Source organism: Chroicocephalus ridibundus, chromosome 13 (genome assembly GCF_963924245.1).
Source record: "Chroicocephalus ridibundus chromosome 13, bChrRid1.1, whole genome shotgun sequence".
Taxonomy (NCBI): Eukaryota; Metazoa; Chordata; class Aves; order Charadriiformes; family Laridae; genus Chroicocephalus; species Chroicocephalus ridibundus.
In genome coordinates, this window is record NC_086296.1 from 12,473,321 (window position 1) to 12,499,996 (window position 26,676).

General features: G+C 44.8%; 1 protein-coding gene across 3 annotated transcripts in view; it reads left to right on the forward strand.

The window, feature by feature from the left end:
- Positions 1–26,676, forward strand: part of PXN (paxillin) — a 47,190-nt gene that overhangs the window by 3,755 nt on the left and 16,759 nt on the right. For all 3 annotated transcript variants that reach the window (XM_063351075.1, XM_063351073.1, XM_063351074.1), the window contains exons 2-6: positions 21,953–22,179; positions 22,671–22,786; positions 24,726–24,865; positions 25,235–25,436; positions 25,947–26,082. In XM_063351075.1, the coding sequence (XP_063207145.1) occupies positions 21,953–22,179; positions 22,671–22,786; positions 24,726–24,865; positions 25,235–25,436; positions 25,947–26,082 (821 nt within the window). The remainder of the gene's footprint in view (positions 1–21,952; positions 22,180–22,670; positions 22,787–24,725; positions 24,866–25,234; positions 25,437–25,946; positions 26,083–26,676) is intronic.

The window sequence follows — 26,676 nt, forward strand, 5'->3', positions numbered from 1 at the left end:
TTTTCATGGGAGTGTGGAGGGGATGCATGTGTTTCCATCTGTCATCTCTCCTAACATTTGGAAAATCGTTGTGCTCTGCAGGGCTATGCTGTCCGTCCCTCTTGTGAGGGGCATGCTGGCCTGTTTCTGACTCAGTTCCCCCAGTTTGAAAGTCATATGCAGTGGGTTTTGCTCTCATTTGACCGAAAATTTAGTGTGAAATTGCTCATGGTTAGCTACGCCCAGGAAATGGTATTAGGGGGAAACACTGGTAAAGTAATTTGGTCCCTTGGCTTTCTACTGGCTTAGGTTTCTGAGTCATTGCTGCTGCTGGGTGAGAAGACCGTAAACAGAACTAATACTCTGCACAATGGGGTTCTGACTTGTTTCAGCTTCTTAGCTGTTCTGACCCCTCGTAAAACAGGGACTTCATTGTCCTGAGCAACTCAGACAGGGAGTCCTCTGCCTCAAGCAGTGTGCGATGCAGAGAGAGGCTTCTTTTCTTGTTGCTCTATTTCCACGGAAAGGCTGGACTCTGTGCTGTCTTTAGCTCCTTTGTCCCTTGCTGGGAGAGGTCAACTTCTCCCAAGTGTTCAGCTGCCCTCCTGGTTAAAATTGATCCTCCGACACCATCTCTACCACTAGAGAAAGAAATGGGTAACTTCTCATACATCTTTAATTCTGTCTCTCTACTTGTTCTTCTTTTCCCAGGGACTTCAATTTCTCCAGACCCTTTTTTCCTCACCTTTTTCCCCTTGAAGTGTATTTATTAAATGAAACAACTTGTGAAACTACAGAAATGACAGATAAAATTCTAAAGTCTGGCAGCAGAACAAGCAATAACAATGCACTTCGACTTAAATCAGAGTTGTTTTTCTGATCTACTGCTAAACAGACATATATAAATTCCTTAAGTTAAATCTGCAACTAAGGGGGGGAAAGCCTCTCCATGGCCACAAAACAAATCTGTTTGAATCAGTGTAATGTGTTAGTTGTGATACCCAGATTCTACTGCAACTTTGGAGAAAGCAAGAACAGAGTCTGAATTCAGTTGTGTTGCGCTAGTGGAAAATCAGTGCGAATGAATAGGATCTCTGGTCCCAGTTTCCTGCTCTGCGTCTCGGACTGCGTCTCCCTCCCTTTGTGTACTGATCTTCTGTGTCCCTTTTTGTCTGATGCGGAAGCTGTTAATGAAGATGCTCTTCTGCTCCAGCTGCCTGAGAGTGAGACATTGTCTGTGGGAAGCTTCCCTGGGCTATGACAAGATGATGAGGTTTAGGGAATGCGTTTCTTGCTCACTTTAGCCTGTCCTAACTAACTTAGGTTTAATAACAAGCCTTGGAAGTACAGGTTGTCATGACTACTAGGCTATTATATTTTAAAATGCTAGGTAGGGAACTGTGGAGGCCTTCAGGTCCTGTTCTTCTTTTAGCATTTGTAAAATCTCACCTCACATCTCATCCAGTTTCAGATCCAGCTTCCCCATCTCTTGCATGCTTGCTGCGCACTTAGTGAGTATCAGGCTCCAGGGTGAATTGCTGATCTTTTGGAAAACCAGCCCTTTCCCCCAAATTGAACAAATAATTTGCTGTTGGATCAGTAAGCTGAACTGTCTTGCTCTGTTGCAAGGTAACTAGATCTAGAGCAGTGTAGAAGCAAGGGTGGCACCATTCCTTTCCATTTTGGGTTGAAGTTAAATGGATTGGAGAGAAAGTGGAAGTTGTGATTTCAAATTGGTTTAACTTGATTTAACTGCTGGCTGCTGTAAGGTGTGTTGTGTTCCCCACCCCCATCTCCCTTCCTTGTGTCCCCAATAACTGTTGAGCAGTTAGCTGGATCAGCAAGTTGATTCTTCTGAAAGTAATTTTTTTTACATGGACAGGGGACTGCAAAGTAGATGAGGCCACCTCTTTTAGCTGTGGTTTATGTTTAATCTAGCATAAGGTAACCATTTATCCACAGCCTCAAAAACTTGCCCTGAGTTTAGGCATATTGTTTCTCCGCCTGTGAAATAGGGATAATAGCTCCTTACCTGCAAAGGATGGTTAATGTTTGTTGAGATCTTCGTGTTTCTGAAATAGCTTCCAGCTGAATATATGAGAAGAGTAACTTTACCAAGCTTCTCCGGTCACCATTGCTGCAAAAGCTTACAATGGCAAGTTTGAATTAGATTTCTAAGTTTGTATTCCCTTCTCAGCCCTGTTTAATGTTCCCTCTTTGCCTTTCTGATTGCTCATCCTTGCTTCATTCTCTGTTACGACAGGCTGTGAGTAGGCAGAAAAGATTTCCTTTCCCTTCCAAGTTCCCCACAGTAGTTCTACTCTAGTCTTTCCCTTTACCACAGAACGTCGTGAAGTCATTCAAAGAATGTCGTGTGCTAAAGATATGCCATAAAAATAGGAGATGGATGATGACTTTCTCATATCACTCTTAGCTATTTTTCCCATTTGTGCTTATTCTCATTGCAAATGGCCCCAGAGCAGCAGAAACCAGCTGGCTGGGGACAGTCTCCCTTGATTGATTGGTGTTAAGATCCATGCTTTCTCTTCTGTGTATGTATGTTTTTAAATCCTAGTGAAGGAAATGAGTAGAAATGGCAACTGGAGTGCTCTGGAACAAGTTTGGTGTTGGTGTTTCAGTAAAGGAACTTAAGTCCCTGAGGTTATGTGTTTGTGCTGTTTAGGAGTCTGGTAAGCTCTTCTTCTGCTCATATAAATGCAGCTTTTTCTTGTAGCAGACAGTAATTATTCTGAATTTACATGGGAAATTTATCTAAGCAGTTTCAGACAACTGTAAGCTGAGGATCCAAGAGAACTTATGGCAGGCCACAGGGGGAGGCAGCCTGCATTGTTGTTGCTTGGCTCCTCTTTCCCTGCGCTGGACTGGCTCTACACTGTGAACAAGTTTAGTTCAAGTTATTTAAATGATGATGAGGTAGTCTGAAGTCTTCAAATGCAGTTTGTCATGCCACTTCTCACAGTGTTCTTATCTGCAAGTTTGGTGTAGATGGCTTTGCTGGGTGAGCTACTGAGTACTTCTGGCTGGCAGCATGCAGTGAAGCGTAGCTTGATTTCTTGTTTTTGTTTTTGTTTTTTTTTTATTTTTTGTATTTTTTACTGTTTATTGCATGTGTTTAAACCTCTAACATTTTGCAAATGATGTGAAGAACATCAAAAAAAGTAAATGGCGCTCCAGGGAATAAACTTTCTGAATGACACTTTGCATGGGGAATTGTGCTTTAAACAGCTCAGCTATAAATCAGACTGTATGGGGTCTCCAGGAATAAACCAATCCCATGTTTTTGTCACAAAATTGAGCTGGCAGACAGAATTAATCCTGTGTCTGTCTAGACGCCTGATAGGATCTTGCTTTATTTCCGTCCCCAAAGAGCAAGGTGAGCAGAGAATTTCACTTCGTGCTCTAGAGAAGTTTGTGGTGGTTCAGGGACTGTGATTAGGCTGGGTTTTTCTAAGAGCAGGAGGGGTCAAAAAAAGCCAGAAGTAGAAGAATCATGGGCAGGAGGGCTGTAAATGATTTGCTGTGGATTGGGGGCTTAATACTCTCTTGTTCTATCCTCTTTCATGGTTCTAAACAAGTTCAGGGCTTCTCTCTGAAAAGGTTTCTTTTGGGTTGGAGCCACTAATTTCAGCTGGGTCAGACAGAAGAGCCTAAGGCTAACTGCCCGTCGGTTGAGGTTACTGGTGCCCCATGAGTTGGAATAAGATGATGGCACGGCTGGTCTTCTCTGCTGCTCATTGTGTTTGGCCGTTAGTTCTGTCTGCTGCTCCCCATTCCTCAGCACTGGCAGCTGCCCTGAGACTAGGGTTTTTTGTTGCTGCTAGCGAGTGATCCCTTTTGGGCGGAGGTGGTTCACAGGAGTCAGATGCTCAGGAGTCTTACTTCTGGTTTGCAGCTCTCCCTCTGTTCATTATGGTTTTAAGTGGGAGACTTTTCTTGGGCTGTGCAGGCCTGGATAGGCAGCGTGATACACAGCTGGAACTATTCTGCCTGGCTGCGAGCAGCTCCAGCAGTTAGACAGGATCCCTGCAGAGAGCCGTAGCACTGGGGGAGGGAATGAAATGCCATTTCATCCACGTCATGAAATCTCTTATCAGTAGCCAACTCAGTGTTGTGGGTGGGTGAGCAGTGTTGGCCAGAAGAAGCTGCTTTTTATTTCTGCTGTGAAATGTGAGGAGCTCAGCGCTGTCAGTCAGGCTGGGAGCTGCGGAGTGGCAGTGTGGAGTTTGGGATGAATTTGTCAGTCAGGTTCTTATAACCCTAAACTTGTAGTTTTCAATCTGTCCTGCTGGTGCTTAATCTGAGATTTGCTACTTGGCTGTGCTGAGCAGTTCCCTTGGGCAGTGCCTCACAAGCACAGCTGCTCTGGCGTGCTGCTCCCATACTTCTTAATTGCTTAAATCTGGTGCCTCCAGCACCTTCTGCCTTGGGATCATGCTTAAAAGCCTTGGCCGTGCGAATTAGAGATAAAATCTGCTAGGTTATTGTTCATTTGTCTGTAAGAGTTGGTTAAGGGATTAATTTGTTGGATGCCACTTTACCGTTGAATGTGAGGGAGAAAACTACATGAAACAGATCACCATGGTACCTGTGAAAGTCAGAGACCTTCTAGGCAGTCTGGATCTGCTGCAGTTCTCTGCATTGCTTAAGTTTGAAGGATGCTCTGTGTGGGATGGAATAGCCCGTGCAATGTGAGGCATTCGTGCCACTTTCTGCAGAGTGATATCGCCCTGATGTGATCCTGTCTTTGCGGAGTTGGGAAGCTGTTTGCTCTGCCTGTTGGGGAGGAGGGTTGAAGAGAAGGGGCTGGGGGTAGTGCAGGGAGGAAGCTTTATGTAATTCTTGGCTGGCTTCTGAGTAATTGTTTTAATGAAATGGAATGCAGCGTATTCAGTGCTTGCTTGGCAGGAAGAGCTTTTTTTTTGGGGGGGGGGGGTGGGGAGGGACGGGGACAGGAGGACGAGTTGGAGTTAGTCAGTTTTCCAGCTGCTTTAAGCAGTTAGGCTTGGATTTGTCGCAGAGATAGGAGTGGAATATTGTTCTCAGCGAGGGGGCAGTTGCACTGCTGTGCGTGCATGGGAGATTGTCTTTGTACATTCAGTGTGTAAGTGAAAGAGCCTGGTCCCTGTTTCTCTGTGGGTTGTGAATGCTAGCGTGGTTCTGAAGCAGATCAGATTAATTCTATAAGTACCCAACAATAATGGGATGATAGTGATGTGAGTAGGTACATGTCCATATAAAATATATATGCATCTAGGTACTTGATAAGAAAATGAATCCATTTTCTACTATGCCCTAGTTCAGTGTATAGCAGGGAAGAATATGATGAGTTAAGACAAAGAAGTCAACTTAATTTTCAGCGAAGCAGAAATGTAGGGGCTGGGAATCTTGACTTCTGCAGATTAGTGCAAAATATTCTCTCCAGTTATCTCTGATCATTGACTTTTGTCATAGGATTGGTGGAGGAACAGTCAGAGATTATACTGAAACCCCTGTTTTAGAAAGTAATTTGAAGAAGGATTTATTTCACGTACCTATGAAAGGGAAGTTTATTCTCGTGCTGCTTCTATTTCAGTATTGCTGGCATTTCCATTTTTGGTCAGCGCTGGAGATTGGTCTCTTACTCATCTTTACCTCTCAAAAATTACTTTCTCCTTGGTCTTCGTAATTTTTTTTCTAATTGCAGGTTTCTGTGGTCATGAGTTCTCTTGTGAGTAAAACAGCCTTTGGTTGATGAAATAAAATTTTTTTGTCTAATAACAAAAACTTCTGTGCAGGACACTGAGATGAAGAAGCTGTCAAGTATTTAATTGCTTTATTAATACTGCTCTTGGTAAAAAGAAATCCTCACTATTTCTCTTGCTGGTGTTGAAACAAGCAAAAGCCTTGTGACTAGTACTTCTGTCATGATGATAGGTAGAATGATAGGTCATTTAACTCCTCACGGTAGGAAGAGATAAGAAAACCTTAAACATTCTCCAACTCTTCTCCATCCACTGCCTACAATATATTCCAGTTCTAAAAATGTTAGTTTTCTGTCTGGCTTTAACAATTTTCTTTCTTTCTTTCTGTGGGCCTCTGTCGTGACATTGTGAAACTCTTGGGCCACATTCTTCTGCCAATGCTAAAAAAAAAAAACAGGCAAAAAAAAAAGAAGGCAGAGCTCTAGAGCCATCAGCCGTCTCCATCAAATTGCCACACACATCTCCCAAAGTAGGCTGGGGGACCAGTTCCCACATTCATTTCTGGAACGTTGTCCTCCTTTCATTCCCAGAAGCTGCTTTAATCAGATTTTTAACCATGTGCTTCTTGGCCCCTTGTACTTTGTTGTGATTCAAGGATGTTGCTTGTCGGCTATCTGTAATTACTCAGGTTATCTCTTAAGTTTTAGTAGAATGCTCATCAGATTGAAAGCTTAATTTTAAAACTTTCTACCTATTATAGTTATAAGTAGTACTAAGATCCACATGACTGAAAAATGTTAAATATTTTGTTGTCATTTCCCCCTGCGCTGCTCTGCGAGTTTACATTGTGCTTTTGGCAGCGCTTTGTGTAAAGTCAGTTGCTGATGATGACTTACACTTTTTGGCTTATAAAGAGTTCGGTGTTGCTTCCAAGTCTGCTCCCACTCTCTGTTGCAGAAAACCCTTGCAGAAATGAAAACTTCTTAAAAAGAAAAATCCACCATTTTGAGAGTATACTTTCTTAGTAATTGGATTTTTAACAAGCCAGTTAAACCACATACCACATTTGACAAAAGTTCCTTTTTTAAAAAAAGGGAAACAACCCGCCTCAGAGTGGTTGGCAGGTCAAGCCAGCAAGTCTTTTTAACTTGTCTTTATTTATATCTCAATATACTAACCTTTTATTTGGCATCCCCAGCAGCTGGGTGAAACTTGCTGGGACTTTTTCTCCTCATAGGCACAGGCTTTCCAAACTTGAGATACCTTGGGTTTTAAGGGTAGATTTGCATTTGTTGAATGCTCTTGGGAGATGGACTTGTTACTTACTGAATGGGAAGTTGCTGGAGTTAATGAAAACTATTCTCTTCAAGGACTAAAATCTCAAGTTTGTATTCTGATACCCCATTTAAGAGCCTTCAGGATAGGAATGTCTCAATAAGACTGTACTAAATATGGATACAATTGCAGTGTCTCTTTAGTGTCCCCATTCTCTATTGCTGGAATCCTCCTTTTGCTGGTAGCCAGGGCATTCTGCATCTCACAGGCAGAATTTGTGCTTCTAATGCTTTTAATGAATTCAGAATTTATACTGATATTTCTGTCCTTCATTTCATCATCTTTATGCGTGTCTCAAATTTTTTAACTGGCACTTTGCCTAGATGGGTCTATATTCAGGTCTGTTTATGCTGCTTGGATAGGATTTCCACTGTTTAAAAGATGCTGTTTTTTTCCTCACTTAAGTTTCATGTCTATTCTTGCATAACCATGCAAATCTTACCCTTCCCTTTATTGGTTATAGGGTCCACATGCTTTCCTATTTGTTACTTTTAAAAAGGCAGATAATTAACTTAGAATATGCAAGCTCTGACAGTATTTTGTCTCTGACTGTGTCCCAACCCATTTGTACATGTGTAGATGGATAGGATCAGTAGCAGTCTTATTATTGACTATGGGTATCTGTGTGGCAAAGGTGAGATGCTGAGGTATCTGAGGTGGTGGACCTGCTGGCAGTTGAGTCAATATAACGGCTTGCTGCTGCTGAAACAGGGATGGCTTTACTTTCACTCATCCTTACTCCTTTTCTACTCCTTCATCTGGCTGTTTGGATGTACCTCTTCCTTCTTGCGGACTGCTGTGCTCATCTCTCTTTTCTAACCCAAAAGAGAACAGTCAATTTTTTTGCCTTTGTGTATATTCTGTTGAACTGGTTCACGGAGGGGTCTTGTAAGAGCCACAGCCGACACAAGTTAAGTGGCAGCAGCACATGTCTGGAAGAGTGAGTAAAACCTCTCCATTTTTGGCAGTGGTGAACTGTTAATTCGCCTTTCTGCATCTTATGAAACTGTATCCTTCTCTCCACGGCGCTCACTGTCCAGTGGAACTCCTGTGCTCCGTTCCCATGTAAACCCTGATGGAACATGTTTTCCTTCCCCAGATGACTTAGAATCAGCAGTTCCCAAATTATGATCTCAAAGTGGTAAGTTTTCTACAGCTGTTGCAAGGTGTCCTCTTAAGTGGTCAAACTTACACACTTGTGATTTCCACCTGAGGGCTCTGGAGCACAAGCAAATGAGGGGTGTCGATGCACAAAGATTTGGAAACCATTGCTGTGTGTTCACACTGTTCTGATTTGCCACTGCTTATGGCACTAAGCTACTGCTTAGAAGCTGCTCAGAAGAGTTATCCAATACTGGATTAGCATGTATTGTAACCTCAATTCTGCTTACAAAAATTTTTAGTTCAAGTCAGACCCAACTGCGTACAGTTATACAAATCTCAACCAAATACAGTCTACCCAGGGCTTAAAAAATGCCCTTGTCTACCCTCATTTCAGTGGGCACAGAGAGGATTATTTGCTAGTAGCTGAGTGCCACACACCTCTGCACTTGTCGGTTTTTCTCCAAGTCCTGTAGTCCAGGGCCGAGCAGGGTCTGTCACACAGATGGTGGCAGTGTTTTCCAGTCTGGTCTGCTGTCCTCGTAGTTGTTACCATTCTCTACCTGTCTCTTTTTTTAGGGAGACATGAGAACAGATTGCCCAGTTCATGTCTCTAAAGAGCGTACTTTCCTGCTGAAGGAAGAAAGCTAGTTTGCTGGAGGAGACAGATGACTTTCTTTCCCAGCAACTCTACGTGCTGCTAGGGAAGAAGAATAGTAAGTAGAGGGAGTCGTTCCTTTCATTGCACAAGGAAGGCAAACTGACTTTTGGCAAGATAATAATTATATGGCATCAACCTGACGTACCTGACCTGGATAGAGCAGCACGGGTTTGGAGTGGCATCCCCTGTAGTAAAATTGTAGGGTATGATAAATTTCTCAGCGCTGTGATGCTCCTACTGCACACTGGCACTATTTCCATGAGTGACTGATCAGCCGAGGGACTAGAAATGTCTCAAACCCTGAGCTTCTGTTTATTCCTTTTACCAGAGCTGTGATTTAAAATCTGTAGTGTCTTGTTTTCTGCTGCTTCTGTACGCATCCTGTGTCTCTTTGCCCTGTTTAATGGATGTCTCCTTTGTACTAGATTATTAGATGTTTTGGAAAATGGCAGTGTGCATGCACGTTGTGTTTTGACCTAGCGCTTGTGGAGTAGCTGCATGCTGATGTAGCAGGAAGGGTCTGGTTCCTCAGATAGCTGGCTTGGCTGAGCCCCTCTTCCTGTAGGAATACAAGGGAGTTGGTATTTTGATCGGAGGCCTTGGCCCTGGGAAATGGTCCCTGAGGAGTCAGTTCAGCGGCAGCTTGTTTGGTTTTAATGAATATTTTCTTGTTTTGTTTTGGCAGAGGAGAGCAGATCTTGCTGGACTTTTTTGCATGTTCATCCCAGTTTCTAGAAACTTTCTGAGGGAAGCCAGCAGCAAATCAAAATTCTTATGACATGCATGGGGAGGGTTAAGTTACTATTCCGCGCGCATGAGGATAAATAGAGGACTAAAGAGGTTAGTGCATTGGTGGCTAATATTTTTATTTTAAATGTTTTTTCCACCTAGGATGTTGGCTGAAATCCAGCCCAGGTCAGTAGTGAGCTGGCATTAACTGCTCAGTAGCTTGTGTAAAACATTTAGTCGCACTCCAGTCTGTTCCTTCCACCAACTTAGCCACGATGCCCTTTCACTCTTGATCGGTTTGAGTGTTGCTGAGTTTGAACAGAGCTAATGTCCTTTACTTTTGTCCGAGCCAACCCGCCTCCCTCCCAGAGACAGTTAGGTCAATACTGGCCATTTGCTAATGCCTTTGTCTGGGCCTTCCTGGAAATGCCTGAAGATCTATTTGTTGTCAGGCGGAGATCAGAAATAGATCTTGCACAAGAAGAGCCACTCTAGGAGAGGACTGTCAGAGGCCGTACTTACCCTTCTTGGAGACCAAAGCTGTTTCCAATTTGGCAGTTGACACACGGGGAGAGAGATGGAGACTCTCTAATTTGTGCAGATTGTTGTCCCTCGTAATCTTTCATAGGGCTAACTATAACTGCCCATTGGAACACCAGTCTATTTGCTAACAAAAAGAGAGCATTCTGACAAAAGGCTTGGTAGCAGGTGGAGCTTGTAGCAGGCTGCAGATTCAGAATGAGAAATTCCAACTTCAGTATTTTTAGTACAGGCCTGAGAGTCAGACTTACTTTCTATTCTGAAATAACGTGGACTTGCCATGTTATGTTGGGCTGTTCAGGGCTGCGTATTAGTTCTCAGTTTCTGAAAGGTAGGTGACTTTTTGTGCGATCAAGGGCGTGTGAATGTTAGGGTAAGGATTCTGATTTGTGATCCTCATTGGAATTCAGGTGCAGTGGCTGCAGATGTTACTACCTATAGTTGCGGCAGGTCACAGCCTGTTATATCAATATAAAATGAAATATGTGGAGGTTTAGGTTTAGGGTGTGGAGCTGTCAACTGCCGTGTCTGAAAAATGTGGCTGAAAATGTGACTTCCACTTCTGCTATTAGTGCTGTAATTTGTGGATGGGACAATCATCTGAGGGCAGCAGTACTTAAATCATGGTGGTCTGAATCACTGGAGGTCATGAGTTGGAGTATTGAATAAAGGCTGGTTAGGTCTGTGTGAAGCATTTTATGTATCACAAACTTTTCTTGTGCAATTTCCAACTTCTCTGTTCGGTAAACCAGAACCTGGCTTTGTGCTCTTAAACATTGTACAAGTGATGAGTTTAGCTCTGCTTTTGCAGGCACTGTGTCACAGGATGTGCTAGTGCTATGACTTGCAAACCCCTTACAAACTTTTCCTGACCCTCCTGAAGATTGTTCATAGAGCAGTGGAGGAATTTTTTGACTAAGCTTATCCATCTTTGGTCATTGTTTCCTGTTTAGGACTCAGTTTGAGAGTACACTGATCTAGATAGAAAGGATCCGCTCAAGGGATTGTTTTTCTCTTTTAGCTTCACACAACTGTGGGTTGTCTGTCTGTGAATCTCTATACAGAGGCATTCAAGGCTTGTGTAGCTGCGGATCCGGCATTCTCAGAAGCCTTTGGTAGCTGTGAAACTGAAAAACTTATTTGTTTAGTAATCTGGGACATGAATTCAGTTTAAGTCACCAGGTCTTAGCATAGGGTGTTTTTTCCTGACATGAGCTGTTTGCTGCTCAGGACTATAAACATAAGGAAGTAAATACAAGATGTCTCTTTTCACTTCAAGTGTGGAGAAAGCCATGTTATAAAAAAGAGGATGCTGTATACAGCAGGAAGTAACCCTTCCCTTCCACCCTCCCCAGCACTTTCTGGAAATGAGAAATAAACGGGAGGACACACCTTTGGGAGGGAGCAGGCTCTGAAACCAGAGATGTTACAGTGCTGCTAGTAAGTTCACGTATTCCTCTTGGAGGCAATACCTGAAGAATACAACAGCTACCTTAAGCTGGGTTTGTACGGCCTTGCTTTGCTCTATGCTGTCCTTAGATCTTCAGCGCCTGTAAGAGTTTGTTCTTCCTGGTGTTTCTGTTGACAGCTTCTGAATACGATAGTCATGGCAGTGGAGTGGACAGCTTAAGTTAATTTGAAGAACTTAAAAAGGCTACGCTTGGTTTAGCAGCTTTTCAGCTGAAAACCAAAAAAAGTGTTTTCAAACCACATTTTCTTTGGAAATTGGGCTGTTAACCTTACTGGGTTTTTTTCCTTTTTTTTTTTTTTTTTTTTTTTTCCTGGAGCATCAGGTACAGGATGAAAGGAGATGGTGTTTAAATCATAAAGCACTTCCAGTGTGAGGATGCTGAGCAAACCTCTGACTGTGTAAGCGTTTATGTGTCTTGTGAGACTTGAATTCTGTTATCTCAGCCATCTAATGAACTGTTCTGAGGTAGTGGAAAGGGGATGAAAGTTTTTCTAAGAAAGTTGGAGGAAGGCAGACTATGTGTTTCTCTTTTGTAGGTGGTGGTTCATTTCTCTCAGCCAGTTTGACCTGGGGTCTAATGTAGCGTTCAAGAGCTAAGTGGAAAAACTGTGGTCCTACAAAAAAATCTTTTGTGGTTCCTTCACACAGCTTGGACTGTAGGCCAGAGAGTGCTGTAGATTTGTGTTGTTTCATCCAGGAAACTGTGCTGACTCAGATCTTTGAGGCAGTTGCAGTGCGTCGCAGCCTGCATGCTGCACTGATGATCCCATGCCCTGTGGGTCTGGTTAAGATTAGGTTACCTTCCTGCCAACTGAGGGATGTGAAGGGAGCCAGCAGTTGATGGATTTCCCAGCCTGTTGCATCAAAGATTACAAGAGGTGGATCCGAGATGCTCACTCAAGGAATGGGGCTGTGGTTCGTAGGGGCTGCTGGTGTCAAGCTGCAAACTGGTCAGCTGGTTTCCTTCAGAGTGGCCTCTCTCGGCGCCTTGCTGCTGGGTTACACGGGAACTAGCTGACCCCTCGTGATGCTGGCAGTCTAACCCCTCACCCTGCTGACAAATACACCATTGCTGAGGTTACAGGGCAGGGCTGAGTTTCAGTGAAATGCTTGTGTTAATTTGAAAGGAAGCGGTGTGGCCAGTTCCAGGAAGGATCTTGTGGTGACCTTTATGGTTTTCCAGCGTATGTACAAATAGCCCTCTTGCCCCTCAGAGGGATCTGGTGGAAGGTCTGAGCTCACATGATGGCTTCTTTTGGGATTTTGTAGCATACAGAGTTGGCTCATCTTCAAAATTTTATGATCAGGAGTAGTCTGTGTCAAAAGCTAACCCTTGGGCTCAGTGGCGCAAAGGAGAGAGCACCAGGTGTGCAGCCCTACTGATGGAGGCGTGTCATAATCCTGGGGCTGCAAAGCCAAAATGTCAGTGTAGGCTCCTGTGGAAGTGGCTGGTAGTGGTGAGGGATGTCTCCAGAATTTAAGACCATTTCAGTTTGTGCTGCCTGCTGATTGCTCCCTTTTCAGGCTGCGGTTTTTCTCGTCTGCATCTGAGATGCAGATTAATTAGGGGAATCAGACAGGAGGATGGGTGAGTTCTTTCAACTAATGGCAGGATGGGGCTGGGTCTTACAGTTTGTGTCCTGGCCTGAGTTTTGGAGGTGAAAGTATAGTATTTCCTGTTTAAAGCATAAGTTTTATTCACTTGGTTAGACAAGGGCTAAATTCTGGCATTGTTTGCTTTAAAACACTTTCTAAAAGCTGCTTAAGTCATAGAGTGGCTGGAGCTAATGCTTCCAAGAGGTGTAACAAGTTTATCTAAAAAAAACCCAGAGCAACAACCCAGTAAACTTTTACTGGATTAGTAAGTTGAATTAGTTCAGTAAACTTCTGGCCATGAACAGGGCAAGTTCCAGGAACAGCATGGGTTTGCATGCTGGGGCAAGGAGGGATCGCTGGGCCCTTCCCTTACACTGGTGGGTGGTGGCGGCAACTCTGCTGGAACTGCAGTGAGAGTGCTTGAAGGGTTTGCATTTCATCCCCAAATGTGCAGTGACTAGTTACTGATAAACAGTTACTGAAATTGCTTTAAACAGGCTGTATTTGCACACTCTTCTACAATCCCGTGCTTGGGGTGGTAGTAATGCATGTTAGTTGTGACCAGTTAGCTGGCCACAAGCTCTGGAATAAAATCTCCAGCTTGGGTCTCAGTGGTTGGGACAGGAAGCCACAATCATTGCTGCAGCTGATCATGTAGACCACATCTCACAGCGCAGTGTCTTGTCTTTGTTTAGACATTTGCTGATAGTGGTCAGAGCTGGGTGCATGGGCTGCTGTACTGGGGAAAGCTAACTGGTTTGGCTCTCCGTATTCGAGTTATGGCATAGATGGGATTCACAGTGGCTGCCATCATGTGATTTTTGAAAGCCATTCTGCCTGTCACGGGATTCTTGTTTAGTTTGTCTCTGCAGCCTGGTGTGGCTAGGCATAACAACTACTAGATGGTTGCCTTTGCTGTTAAGTTTTCCTGAAACACCCCCACAAATTTGTAAATCAGTGCCACAAATAACGGCGTGTTAGTATGGTGTAGCTTATTCTAAGGCACAATATTGGTTTCAAAGAACAGAGAAGCTTGAAGGATTTTCATGCATATTATCTTCTATCGGAGTTCACCATACCGTGTATTGATACTAGTCTGGATGTTCTTTTTGTTAAGCAGTGACATGAGGCATGACTTGCACCAATACCTTGATAATGAGATAGTGCAAGGCTTTGAATAAACATCAGTCACTGGAATACATTAAAAAAAAATAGCTGAGTGATTTTTTTGACCATGTCATCTGAACTTCCTCTAGGCAGACAATGTGAAGTAAAAATACCAGTGGCTGCTCTTTACTGGTACTCCAGCAGTTGTTAGGTCTAGCAAATGACTTGCTTTTTGTGCCTTGAATTTTTCTGTATCTTGAATAACAATCTGTCCCTCCTTCACAAGAGAGCTGTTATGTGTCCTGTATTCTAACCACTTTCTCAACATATTGGTTAACTTTTGGAAAACTTCTAAATGTCTCCTTCTCAAAATGTTTTAAACAGTAAGCCAAGCTATTTTACGTACTTTGTATCTATGTGAACCAGAGAACTTCAGGATTTTAAGAGCATCTAATTGCACTTTGAATTTTTAAGGTATCACTTTGAATGTAGTCTTTCTATTTTATTGCTTTTGTAGGCTGATCTTTTTGCATTTAAAAACATTGATTAGAATATAATGCCTTAAGAACCTGTTACTACATTTCTTTTACCTGGAAGTCAATGCCTGTATTCATCTGTTTGTTCGTGGTTTTCCTGTTTCTGATAATGCTCTTCCATTTTGCTGAGAAAAGTCAAAGCTGCTGTTAAAAGGGAATTCCTGTTGTCAGGGTTTCTCTTTGGGGTTCCCCACCCCTTCCAGACTGAAACTTGAGTGGGAAGCCCTATAGCAAGGCTCCAACACGTCTTTTTGATGCAGCTCTTCTAAAGCATTGCGAATGTTTCTTTTGAAAGGCTGTTTAATACAATAAATATACCCAAGCTCCCCATTCCTCTGCAGTTACTCACAATGTAAAACTGTCTTGCCAGGGATTGGGTTACCGCCCCGAGCTGTCTCCCTGTGTGTGAGCTGGAGTTGCATTTACTCCTGGCGGTGGGGGAGAGAAGACTCACTGGAACCTAATGACATTTTTAAAGTTTGGATTCAGGGATTCTGCAAAGAGGCTGCGCAGATGAGTCTGCAAGCTCAGAGTTCCGTTCTGGAGATGCAATTCCCCTCATTCATTTAGGGGACAGCAAAGATCAAGGATTTGAATTCAGCTTCTTACAGGTATTAAGAAAAAAGGGCTGGAGAATGGTGTGTCATTCTGGAAACGTGGGGTCTGCAGTTCGTCTTACACCAAGTGAGACATGATTATCATGTAAAGTCCATGTCCTCATTTAGACCTGCCCTTACGGCTGTCTTGCTTTTTATTTCCCTTTACCAGTCCTCTGGGAGTGTTCTGCTGCCTAAGCCAGGAAAACCTGTAGCAGTTCCAGTTACTTGGGTAAACAGGGTGTGGGGAACAAGAGAGGAGGTGCAGACACCTGTTCTCTGCAGCTGCATTAGAGGAAATACTGTAGTTTGTGCATAGACATCTCATCCCGATTACCCAGTGTGCTGTGTCTGGGCTATCAGGGACATGTGGCAGTAGAGAAGTTGGTGGCGATGGGACTCTGTGGCTGAAAGCTGAAGGCATTTGCTCTGTGTGGTGGCTGGATGAAGAATCCTGTCTCCAGTGTCACTCACTTTCCAGATGTCCCATGCAAGAAGCAGCGCTACAGGCAACGTGCGGTTTGATGGATGCGCAGATGTGGCTTTCAACTGTTGAAAATGAAAGACTGATATCTGAGGCATTTGAAGTATCTTGCCTCAGTTATGCTTCCATTTCCTCCCCAGCAGTAGATGAGATGTAGAAGAAAATTCGACCACCATCCTTTTGATCTACTTACTATTTGCTGTGTCAGCATGGCTTAATAGCTCATCCTCAGTTGTTGAGAGAGATGAACTGCATATGGAAATCTGAGGTAGTTTTCTCTCTTCTGGCACTAATGCTGTCATCTTTGAGCTGACTGAATATGCTGTGTGTCTCTAGCCCTCACACAGGCTGGAATTATGCTGGACACGCAGTAGTAGAAGGCTTCTCCTTAACAGAGAAAAGCAAATTTACATTTCTTTAAATTGCTTCACTTTAAAAAAAAAATCCTAGACTTCTTATGAAGAGTGGAAAACTATTTACGGCTTGAGGAAAAATTAGCCTTAAAAAGCTGCTTGATGCCAATTGGCAAATGTGAATTTGTCAATGCCTTGTCACGTAGATTTGTCCAGAACTAGTTGATGATGTGTTCTGCTTCACTATGTCACCTTAATCCAGGAGCATTTTTGAGATACAAAGAGGTGAGTGAAAAAAGAGTATGTTTTGATACGCATGGGAAGATGCATGTAAATATCTCTTTTTTTTTTTTTTTTTTTTCTTTTTAATAACTTTATCTATTTAAGGGGGCTGAGCGCAGGTCAGATTTATAGAAAAGGTTTGTGTGTTCATCAGTACAGAGGGGCTCCCGTGTTATCCATTCCTGTTCTGTACCTCAGAACCATGTTGTGATCCCTAGTCTGGTGTTACTGCTCTTTATCAGACAAACCTGGGATGTGGGAAGCTGAAGAATGTGCCCCTGCGGCTGCACACGAGGCTGTTCCTGCCGGAGGATACGGCATTTGCAGGGCAGCGAGTGCTGACACGCAGTGACTGCAAAGGAGCCTGCGTTGGAGTCCCTGGAATGCGTGAGCTGTTCCTCGGTCTGACAGAGGTGTGGGCCGGGGAGATAGCGCAGGAATGTGCAGTATATAACTTGGGACATGATTATTTATTTCAGTGCAGCTTGAACTGGCAAATGGGGCTTACCCTAAGGTATTTTCCTGCTCTTTCATCTTGCTGATTTTCTTGGTAAAAGGGATTTTTCAGAGCTGTTCAATACATTGGACATCAGATTGAGAGTTCTTGTCCCAAGCTGTCAAAATGACTAGCAGAGCTTTGGCAGATGCTGGGAACCACCTTGAAGCAATGCAGTTTGTATTCAGGGCCACTCATATGTATCTAACGTATATGCAGAGCTGTGTGTGGGATTCGAAGGCCAGAATCCCAAGGACCTCGTAGTTAATGTTTTTTGACAAAGCGGGGGGGAAGGGAGAGAAGGGCAAACTAATGCACCTGGACCCCTGGATGTCTTGGAGTGCTTTATAGCAGTAAAGGTATCAAACGTGACATCATTCCTTAACTGTGCCTCCTCCACAGGAAAGTCAGTGTAGAAAAACCACTTGATTGTGAACACAAATGTCCTCCCATGCCGGGGAGGATGTGGATGTGGTTTGAGTAGCCCTCTGAATGCGATTCCAATTGAGCATGTAATTTTTGGGCTGCCCAGTGGGGGGAGGAGGACTCCATCCTTCTGTGCTCCTGTCTCCTGTTTGCATGCGGCTTCACCAGGTGCTTGGCCAGGTTACCTGCGCCCGTGGAGTACCCAGGCACGCACACCTTGAGATGCACTGTGCTGCTGCGGACAGTGAGTTAGGGTTGTATCGGCTGTGTGACCGCACTAGCGTAGTGATGGCACCCAGGAGTGTCTGATTGGTGGTGCTTTAGAAAGTATCCCTCGCTCTTCCACACCCCACTAAGCACTCTTTATAACAGAGGAAATACAAATTCTGTATGCACAGCCCATGCTTGTGAGTGGGCTGAGCCCTGCTGAGTCTTTGGTAACTGTACTCTGGTTCTACTCCACCCACGTGTCTGTGAGTTAACATTTTGTCTGTGGGTTGTGTTAGTGGCTTCTTGTAGAGTGGAAGGAGGGGTGGTCCTGTGGACGAGCACAGGAGAAGATCTGGCATAACCCTGTCTGGTTTACTTTATTGGTACAAAATGGTTAAATCTATCCTCTAGAGAGAAGCGAATCTCTGATCTTGTAACCTTGGGAGAGTCTGCCTCCTAGAGCTGTGTCTGTAATATTTTACAGAGTACTTGGGGCAGCAGTAGAACTGTGGTGAAGTCAGTGTGTGTGGTTGTTTTCAGCCCCAGAGGTGCTGTGGCGTGTGCTGGCCTGAAGATGTGTGTCTCCGTGGGGAGCTGCAGTACACGTGGCACCCGCAGAAAGTTTCTGTGTGCCTAAAATAGGGGCAGGTTCCCGACTCAGCGGGGATGAACAAGTGAGCTGAAGTTACTGCCAAGTTAGCCATTGCTGTCGGTTTCATCTTTCTGTCCATGTAAGGATGTGGTGGTGCCCTCTGATGGCTGCTGGTTGTGCGGACTGGTCTGCGTCAGCACCTTGGGATGATCCAGTCAACTGCTTCCTACGCGTTGGGAGGGACTAACTGGTTGATTTACACCTCCTGCAGCACCGTCCCTCAGGAGTCGCCTTGGGAAGGAACACTTAATTATCCAATAAATCGATCGAAATTTAATATTTCTATTTAATATTTCTGTTTAAGGAGCGATCACTGTAGTGAACTGAGTTCTGTAACGTGAGGTGCAGCACTGCGCAAGCCACAGCATCGTCCTTACAGTTCGTCAGGTTACAGTCCCTTTTGCAAAAGAAAGAAAGAGAGCAATGGGTCATGTTTTCTACTAATAAATTGCCGTTCTTCCTCCCCCATCTGTATCTCATGTTGTCTTCTGGTAGTGTTAAAAAGTTGCACAAAAGCTAAATGAATGCACAGTACTTTGGGACCTCTTGGGATGAGGTGCTGCATGGAAAACAACATGTTAATGCCTTTGGCTGTGTTTTGAATCGCTGCCTGCAGCCTGTCTCTGGGCTGTGAAACTCCTTAGGCTGACCTCCAAGAGAGTGATTTGCAGCCTGTGCCTGCGGGTCGCTTCCTTCTGGCAGGGTGAAGCTCCGCAAGGTGGGGTGGACTGAGCGGGCACCGTGCCACCACCACTCTCGCTGTGCCATCACTGCTCTCGCCCTGCCCTCCTCGGGGCAGTTCTGGTGCCAGTGTTGGACCCTTTGAATGGGCGCAACTCCCCACTCAAGCAAAACTTCAGGAAACTGTGGTTGCTGATAGGATTGGATCAGAGAACAGGTTGTGTGTCTTGAAGCAGCAACAGGAGGGACATGAATGGGGAAGAACTTCCCTCTGTTGAGGCAGTGAGTTTGGAGGGAGCGACTGGGACATGAGGAAGGGTGGACCGTGGGGTTTGCAGAACGTGGGGGCGAGCAAGCACAAGGAGGGGTTCTTTGCCTCTCAGAAACCAGTGTGTTTGTGCCTCTCCTGCTCCTGTCTTGTTCCTTTCCCTGTCCTGCCAGGTGGGGTGGTGCCTTCCTGCAACTGCTTTGGTATCAGTTGTAAAGTTAAAGTGGAGTTTGAGTAACCCAATGATTCCTCACCAGCCTTTTCTCCTCCCTCCGCTTCCTGTTCCTCAGCTCTGCCTTGTTTGCTCAAGTCAGGAAGGGGGAGGGTATGGGGGAAGTTAATCATTAAACTGTAATGTCTTCTCCTTAACTCCTTCACAACCTGGGAGCAGAGTGCTCCCGGCATTTACAGACCCCTCTTACTCTGCAGACCTATAAAAGTAAACCAGTAAATCTAGCTGAACTCATTTCTGTGCCGTTAGTAAAAAGCAGTGGTTTTCTGTCCGACAGTTCATTCAGCAGAGTGCCGAGCCAAGGAGGAGGATTTTGTGGTGAGATGGTTACATCTGCCTGTCCTGCAGCGAGGGCTATGGGTGGAGGGTGGAAAACTGCTTTGGGTCCCCTCTGCAGGGCTGGAGGAGCCCAGCACCCTCATGGGATTTTCACTTCCTGGTGGAGTTTGATTTGCCTTTGTCATTGGTGGGGAGAAGCAAAAACCACACCTTCTCGGATAGCACTTCTCTTGGAGGTTGTGTGCACGAAACCTCCAGTCATAGGACCTGCCTGGTTGAAAGAATTGCAGCTCTTCAGCAGTTCCCTTGAGGTATGTGCCGTTTGCTCTGGAATCCACCAGCTGTTCTTTTGCTTAAAAAGAAGATTAAGTTCATTTTTCCCCAGCTGAAGAAAGCTTGGATTCCTTTGGAGAAACTGCTTCTGGGGTATTCTGGCCCCTGTAGGAAGATGCCTGTGACTTAAATGATTTGGAGCATCTTTTTGGCTAGATGAAAGGTGTATAGAGTTAATTTAACATGGTATTTAATTTGCTAATGGCTGTATTCAGTTTTCTGAGGGCAGGATCACTTTTTAGTTTTTTTTTCTTTTGTGATGCTTTGGTTTGTGGAAGAGAGTGAATATAAAAGCAGCACCTTCCTCGTCTTGTAATGCAATGATAGTGTCCTCCATTTGACACTTTAATATATTTTGAAGGGCTGCTGAGTGCATTGGCTGGTGTGGTTTGCTGTGCTCAGGAAGCGGCTTTGAGCTGGCAGGTGCCTGCCCCCTGAGAGCGGGTAGGCAGCCATTAGGGCGAGTGCTTGCTCGGTTGCTATTCTGGTGCCACCTAATAACTTCAGCTCCTTGTGACCCTGGTGGAGGATACTGCAGGGTGGCTCCGTTCAGGCTGAGCCCTCACACCCCAGACCTGAGAATCAAGTACCTGCTGTGTGCGGGAGGAGAAAGACAAATCTTGCTAACTGAGATTGCCTGAAGGAAGTGGCTTCTGTGTGGAGGGGAGGGAGATCCAGGGGGTTTCTCAGAGCCTCCTTTCCTAATTCTGCTGACGTTGTGTTACTGGTGTCTGGCTGAATTCCACATCTCTGAAGGGACCTGCCAGGTATGTCCTGATTCTGTTATAATGGAGAATGCTGATGTCCCTAGCGAACTGGCTACTCTCTAATAGCCTTAAAGAGGTGTGCACTGGAGCCCACTGCCCCAGTGGAAAGCTGGGCAGCCCGCCAGTGAGGCTTTCTTTAGAAAGTGAGTACAGTGCAGACCTCCAGTCGCTCGCTGGAGTTTCCCCCACCAGGAACTGCAGTGGGCTCCGCAGGGTGGGTTCACAGGACAGAAGGTCCAACAAGTCGGGATTTGCCTGTGAGTCACCGCAGAGGAGTGCCGGGCTGGGAATGGGCAGAGGACAGTTTGCAGGCAGAAACATAGAAAGATGGGAATGCCTTTTCATGGCCTGTCTTTGAGGGAGAGCACTTTTCCTGCTTTGAGATTTCTGAGAGGTGCTGACCATATGGCATGGGTTCTTCTGCCTGGCCTGAGTGCCGGCGTTTCTAGCTGGTGGAAGTTTTTCTTCTCTTCAGGAATTTGTGAGCAGTCTCCACCCAGCAAGCTGAGAATTGTTTCCAGGAGAAGAAATGGCGTTTACCTGGCAGCCTCTAGAAAATAGTTAACTGTTTGTGTGATATACTAAGGGGGATTTTTGTTAGGAATACTGAAGCACATACTCCTGCTGTGCTGATGGACTAATTTGAAAGTTTCATGCTTCTTCCACTACCTTAGACTCGGGAGAAAACCCCTCCCGAGATCTTGTTTCCTGCAGAAAGCAGTGCCTGCGGCCACAGTAAATGACTCTGTGATGATGTGGGGCCTGTAATTAGTCTGTGTCAATATCCTGTTGCCAGTTGATCTCTGGGCAGGTTTCTCCTAGGTTGCTCTTCTGCATGGTGCAGTGAGACTACAGGTCCCTGTTGTTAGGTGGTTTTCCAGTTAAGAAATAAATCTGAGGCTGACACAGTTTTTCTGGCTGCTTTGTTACCTCTTGGTGTTTTCTTTGTACTAGAAGTTTGATTAACCCATTCAGTCCTGGGCTGCAGTAATGTTTTTCAGGGCATTTAATAGATCACCCTAGATAAAAGGTCTTCCCAAAGACCTTCTGATGTGGATATCTTGAATGAGACAAAATAGAAAAAGAAGTAATCTAGGATTTTACTTTTTTTTTTTTTTCTTTCCCCTTTCCTGCAGACGCCTTACTGGCAGACCTGGAATCCACCACTTCACATATCTCCAAACGGCCAGTATTTCTAACAGAGGAAACGCCTTATTCCTACCCAACTGGAAACCACACATACCAGGAGATTGCTGTACCACCTCCAGTGCCCCCGCCACCTTCCAATGAGGCCTTGAATGGCACTGTGATTGACCCCTTAGACCAGTGGCAACCCAACGTATCCAGATACGTCCACCAGCAAGTAAGTAAATGTGTGCGGCTGGGGAGGATGCATGCTTATTTTGTTCGTGCAGTGTCTCTCAAGGAAGTAGGCAAGGAGAGGGAATAGCAAGAAGGGAGGATGAGTTTCACTATGAACAGAGTGGGGAAATGGGGGGAGGTGTGGGTTTTTCATAGAACAAACTGGTTGGAGCAAATGGCACAGAATCATTGTCATTGTTCCGACAAAATGGTAGTGTGATGAGATTAGTGTTAGTCATCTGTCTTGCAGCCTGTGGAAAGCAGACTGGGGGTTTCCAGCACAGATCTGCAACTCACAGGCAAATCTGAAGCAAGTGGAGAACAGTTGTTCCTGGTGTAGCTCATCTGATGGAGGCTGGTTAGCTATGTAGCAGATTATTTTTTTTCTTCTTCTGGGCTTTGTTCTGTCCTATCCGTGTGTGTGGTTGCAATGCAGCAGTGTACGTATTTGTTTTGTATTCTCTGTTTCCAATGCAAATCTTATTTCCACAGCCTCAGTCCCAGTCTCCTATATACAGCTCTAGTGCCAAAAGCTCCAGTGCCTCTGTTCCTAGAGACGGGCTCAGCTCTCCTTCTCCTCGTGCCAGTGAAGAGGAACACGTCTACAGGTATCTTGTCGCTGTTAAGAGATAACCCTGACTCACAAATTGAGCCTGCTGTGGCTCAAGCTGCCTTCTATAAGTGGAAACAAACACTGCATTGCCTGTGTATGTTATGCTGCCCTGAGTTGGTTTTGATTGCCTCTTTTGTAAGAGACCACTGTAACTTGCATACTCACTTCGAAGATTGACCTGGCCCTTTGGTTTGCTCAGCTGCAGAAGTGGTTAAGGATCTGTTGGGCAGAACAGGATCTGGATTGTGTTGTGAAGGATACAATCCAGAGACAAGTGACAAATCGATCCCTCTGTTAAGGAGCACAGAAGTTCTTTAGGAGGTGGGTGGCCTTTGGGTCAGTTATCCTGGGGAGCTCAGTTACCTGTGTCTGAGCAGGATGTGCAATGACTTGAATTTTCAAGTAAATTCAAACTTCTTAAAGCTTCAATCTCAGTAGAGGATAGATGGATAACTAGTTTATACTCAAAAAGGCAGCCACCCTTATGCTGAGAGGTTGGAGTAGCTGCCTGTATGGTAGGACAGACCTTTCTGCTGACATGGGGATGAGTGAGGAAGACACTGTCAGAACTTCATCTCTGATGGCCCTCTACAGTGCACTCTGTCCTGGGTACCTTCTTACTGTGTGGAGACTGGTGTTTCTCTGGCGCCATGTTCTAACCATGCCTAGCTCTTTCTGCTGAGCAGGAGGTTGCTTTCAACCAGAACTAATTCTGGGTACAGGCAGGCATATCCAGAGATAGCCCAATGGAGGCAGTAATTGCAATTTTTTCAGATGGCTGCATGCAATTAGTACAAAATGGAGGTAATTACAGCCATAAGTTCTCTTGTACAAGGGTCTGGCATGGCTTGGTTCTGGTGTGAATTGTAGCTTGTGTGCTTGACTCGGGATGAAGTACGCCCTACTCAGATTGAATCATATGTGGATATTTTTTTTCGGTCTGAAGGGAAAGATAATAATTGCCCTTATGGAATTTCATAATTGTCACTGGTGTTATAGGTGTCAGAGTCCTAAAGCCTGTTACATATTAACTTCCTGAGCATAATGTGGTAGTGTGCGCAAGACAGAAGTTCCCATTTTGGACTTAGAAAGTATTTTTTTGATAAAATAGGAACCTCTAGAGCATTAGAAGCTATTTCTCCATTTGTAGAACTAGGAGAAAATAATTTCTCTGCCATTGATGATGGGAAGACTGTTACTACAGTGTAATTAATATAAAAATCACTGCATTGGTGCTAAGTTTCGCTTTGAAACTGTTTACAGTTGTGTGTGGTAAATGGGATCACCCATATAGGATAAGCAGTAATCACAGCCAGTGTTTTATACACACTTGTGCACTGGTAAACTTCGTTCAAGGCTTGTGTATTTAACACAGTAGAAAATAGTTTCAAATTACTTTCTTATAAATTGATTAGAGTTCCCCAAAGTAAAGGTTTGAGTACTGGAAACGAGACCTCGAGTGCTGTTAAGACACTACCACATAGCCTGCTGCTTTTGACTTTCTGTTGATAGCTTGAGGTTTGTACTTTGCCTCCTTCTCCAGTCTGTGCTGACCCTGCATTCTCTTGCTTCAGGGGGAAGGTTTTTGCTGTTTGATGTGATGTCAGCAGAAACAAGTAATTTTCCTGTATGCAAGCTAATGGTTCTGTGCTGTTCTGTGCGTCTTGGATCTGCAGATGGTTAACTCTTTGCTACAGGGCTGTGCAGCGCACAGTCCTAAAACCTGAGGCCCTGTCCATCAATGCTATTTCTTTGTAACAGACAACTGAAGATGTGGCTAAGCAGTGGCTGCGTCATAGTCATTTCACAAAGCACACATCTTTTTTCCCCCAGAATACAGTACATGTGTGAACTTTGTGAACATAATGTAAGTTTCCCTCCATCCTTCTGCTGTATTTTGATGTAGAAGTTTCACACTTCCTTTTTATCTTTAGTTTCCCGAACAAGCAGAAGTCTGCAGAACCATCTCCCACAATGACCAGCTCCTCTCTGGGCAGCAACCTCTCAGAACTGGACAGACTTCTTCTGGAACTGAATGCTGTTCAACATAATCCTGCCAGTGGCTTCCCAGCAGGTAAGGTATAGCAAGACGTTTCGGATGAGTGGATAGTTTGATTCTCAAAACAGTAGCCCACTTCTTCCTTCCAACATCCTTATGTGGGAGACCCATCCAGCCCCTGATCAAAGATTCCTTTGGTATGGATGATCTCTTGATGTTTGTGGTGCAGCACCCTGCTCAAAGTAGGGCCAACTTCAAAATTGGCTTGAGCTAAAGTTTCAAAGTTAGATTAGGTTGCTCAGGCCCTTGTGCTGTGAAGTTCTGAGTATCCTCAAAGATGGATGTTTGACAAGGTTCTGGGCAATTTGTTGTTCTTGTTTGTGATTAGCATGTATGTATGGACCTAGGGGTCTGAATGACTCTTTTGTACTCCCCTTTCCTAAGATGAAACCAGCAGAAGCCCATCACTACCTAGTGTGACTGGACCTCACTATGTCGTCCCAGAGAGCAGCAGTTCTGTAGGAGGGAAGGCTGCACCCCCTACAAAAGAAAAGCCAAAGCGAAATGGTGCCCGTGGGATCGAAGATGTGCGTCCCAGTGTGGAGAGCCTGCTGGACGAGCTGGAGAGCTCTGTGCCAAGTCCAGTGTGAGTAGTGCTTTGGTGGTTACTGGCTTGAGTGGGGTGGGACAGGTTCTTGTGGGAAGAGTGACTGTAGTGCGGGGGCAGATGCTGCAGGAGAGCGGCAGGCAGAAGATGGGCTTTGTCGAAAGGGTCAGAAATCAAGCAGGTGCATGAAGATGCTGGCGCTCTTTTATCTACTCCTGGATGAAAAAATATAAATGATGTTATGAGACGTGGATTGTTCAAACTCAGATTTAAAGCTGGTCACAAATACCCACTGTCTGACAAAATGAATGTTTGGTCATTGTCCATTTCTTAATGGATGGTGTGTGTGCGAGTGAACACACTTGTGTTAGACTTGGCAGTGAGGCAGGGTCTGGGGAAGGGCTGGTCAGGGAGGGCAGCGCTCGTGAAACTCACTGTGCTGTGCTTGTTTGGAGGGGCAGTGGGACTTTCAGTCTAGGAGTGCTCTCCCAGGCTTAAACACGCTTTTTTTTTTTGTTTTCTTTTTTTTTGTTGGTTTTTCCTTGTCAGCCCTGCAATCACTGTGAGCCAAGGTGAGGTGAGCAGCCCCCAGCGGGTCACCGCCAGCCAGCAGCAGACCCGTATATCTGCTTCTTCAGCTACACGAGAACTGGATGAGCTGATGGCGTCTCTCTCTGACTTTAAGGTGCCCTGTCATGACAACTTAATACTTCGTCTTGTCCCTCCTCACCCCCCAGACTCTTTTGCCTGTTAGCCACATCTGCTGACCTTCATTGGTCTCCAGAATGACCTCTTTACCTCTCAAAAACTTCCTGTGGTGGTATTTGTGCTTTCTGAGGGCTACTGTAGGTGTTCTCAAATGCTATAAATTCTTGTCACTGGCAGGGAAAGGCAGTTCGGGGGTCTGTTTTTCCTCTGGTTCTGCAGTTTGTCTCTTTGCCAAAGATAATGAGCTTAGTTACTGCTCAATACATGGTAAATTATTTTGCTGTGCTGCAACTTCACAAGAAGTAGGGGAGCATGGGACTCCAGTCTTCTTGCTGACAGAGACCAGGCTCTTCTGTTCTGTGGGAAGATCCTCCTCTTTGGAGTGTGTTTTTACCCTGATGTGCTTTCCCTGAGGATGATCTTCCAGGCATGTGGTATGAGCACTGAAGCCTTCGCTTCAGACAGCTGGAGACTTCAAAGGTTTCCATTGTAAAACAGTATCTCTTATTCACCTCAAAATGGGATTAAAGTCTGAGCTTCTTGTGGGGGCAGAGGATAGCAAATACTATTC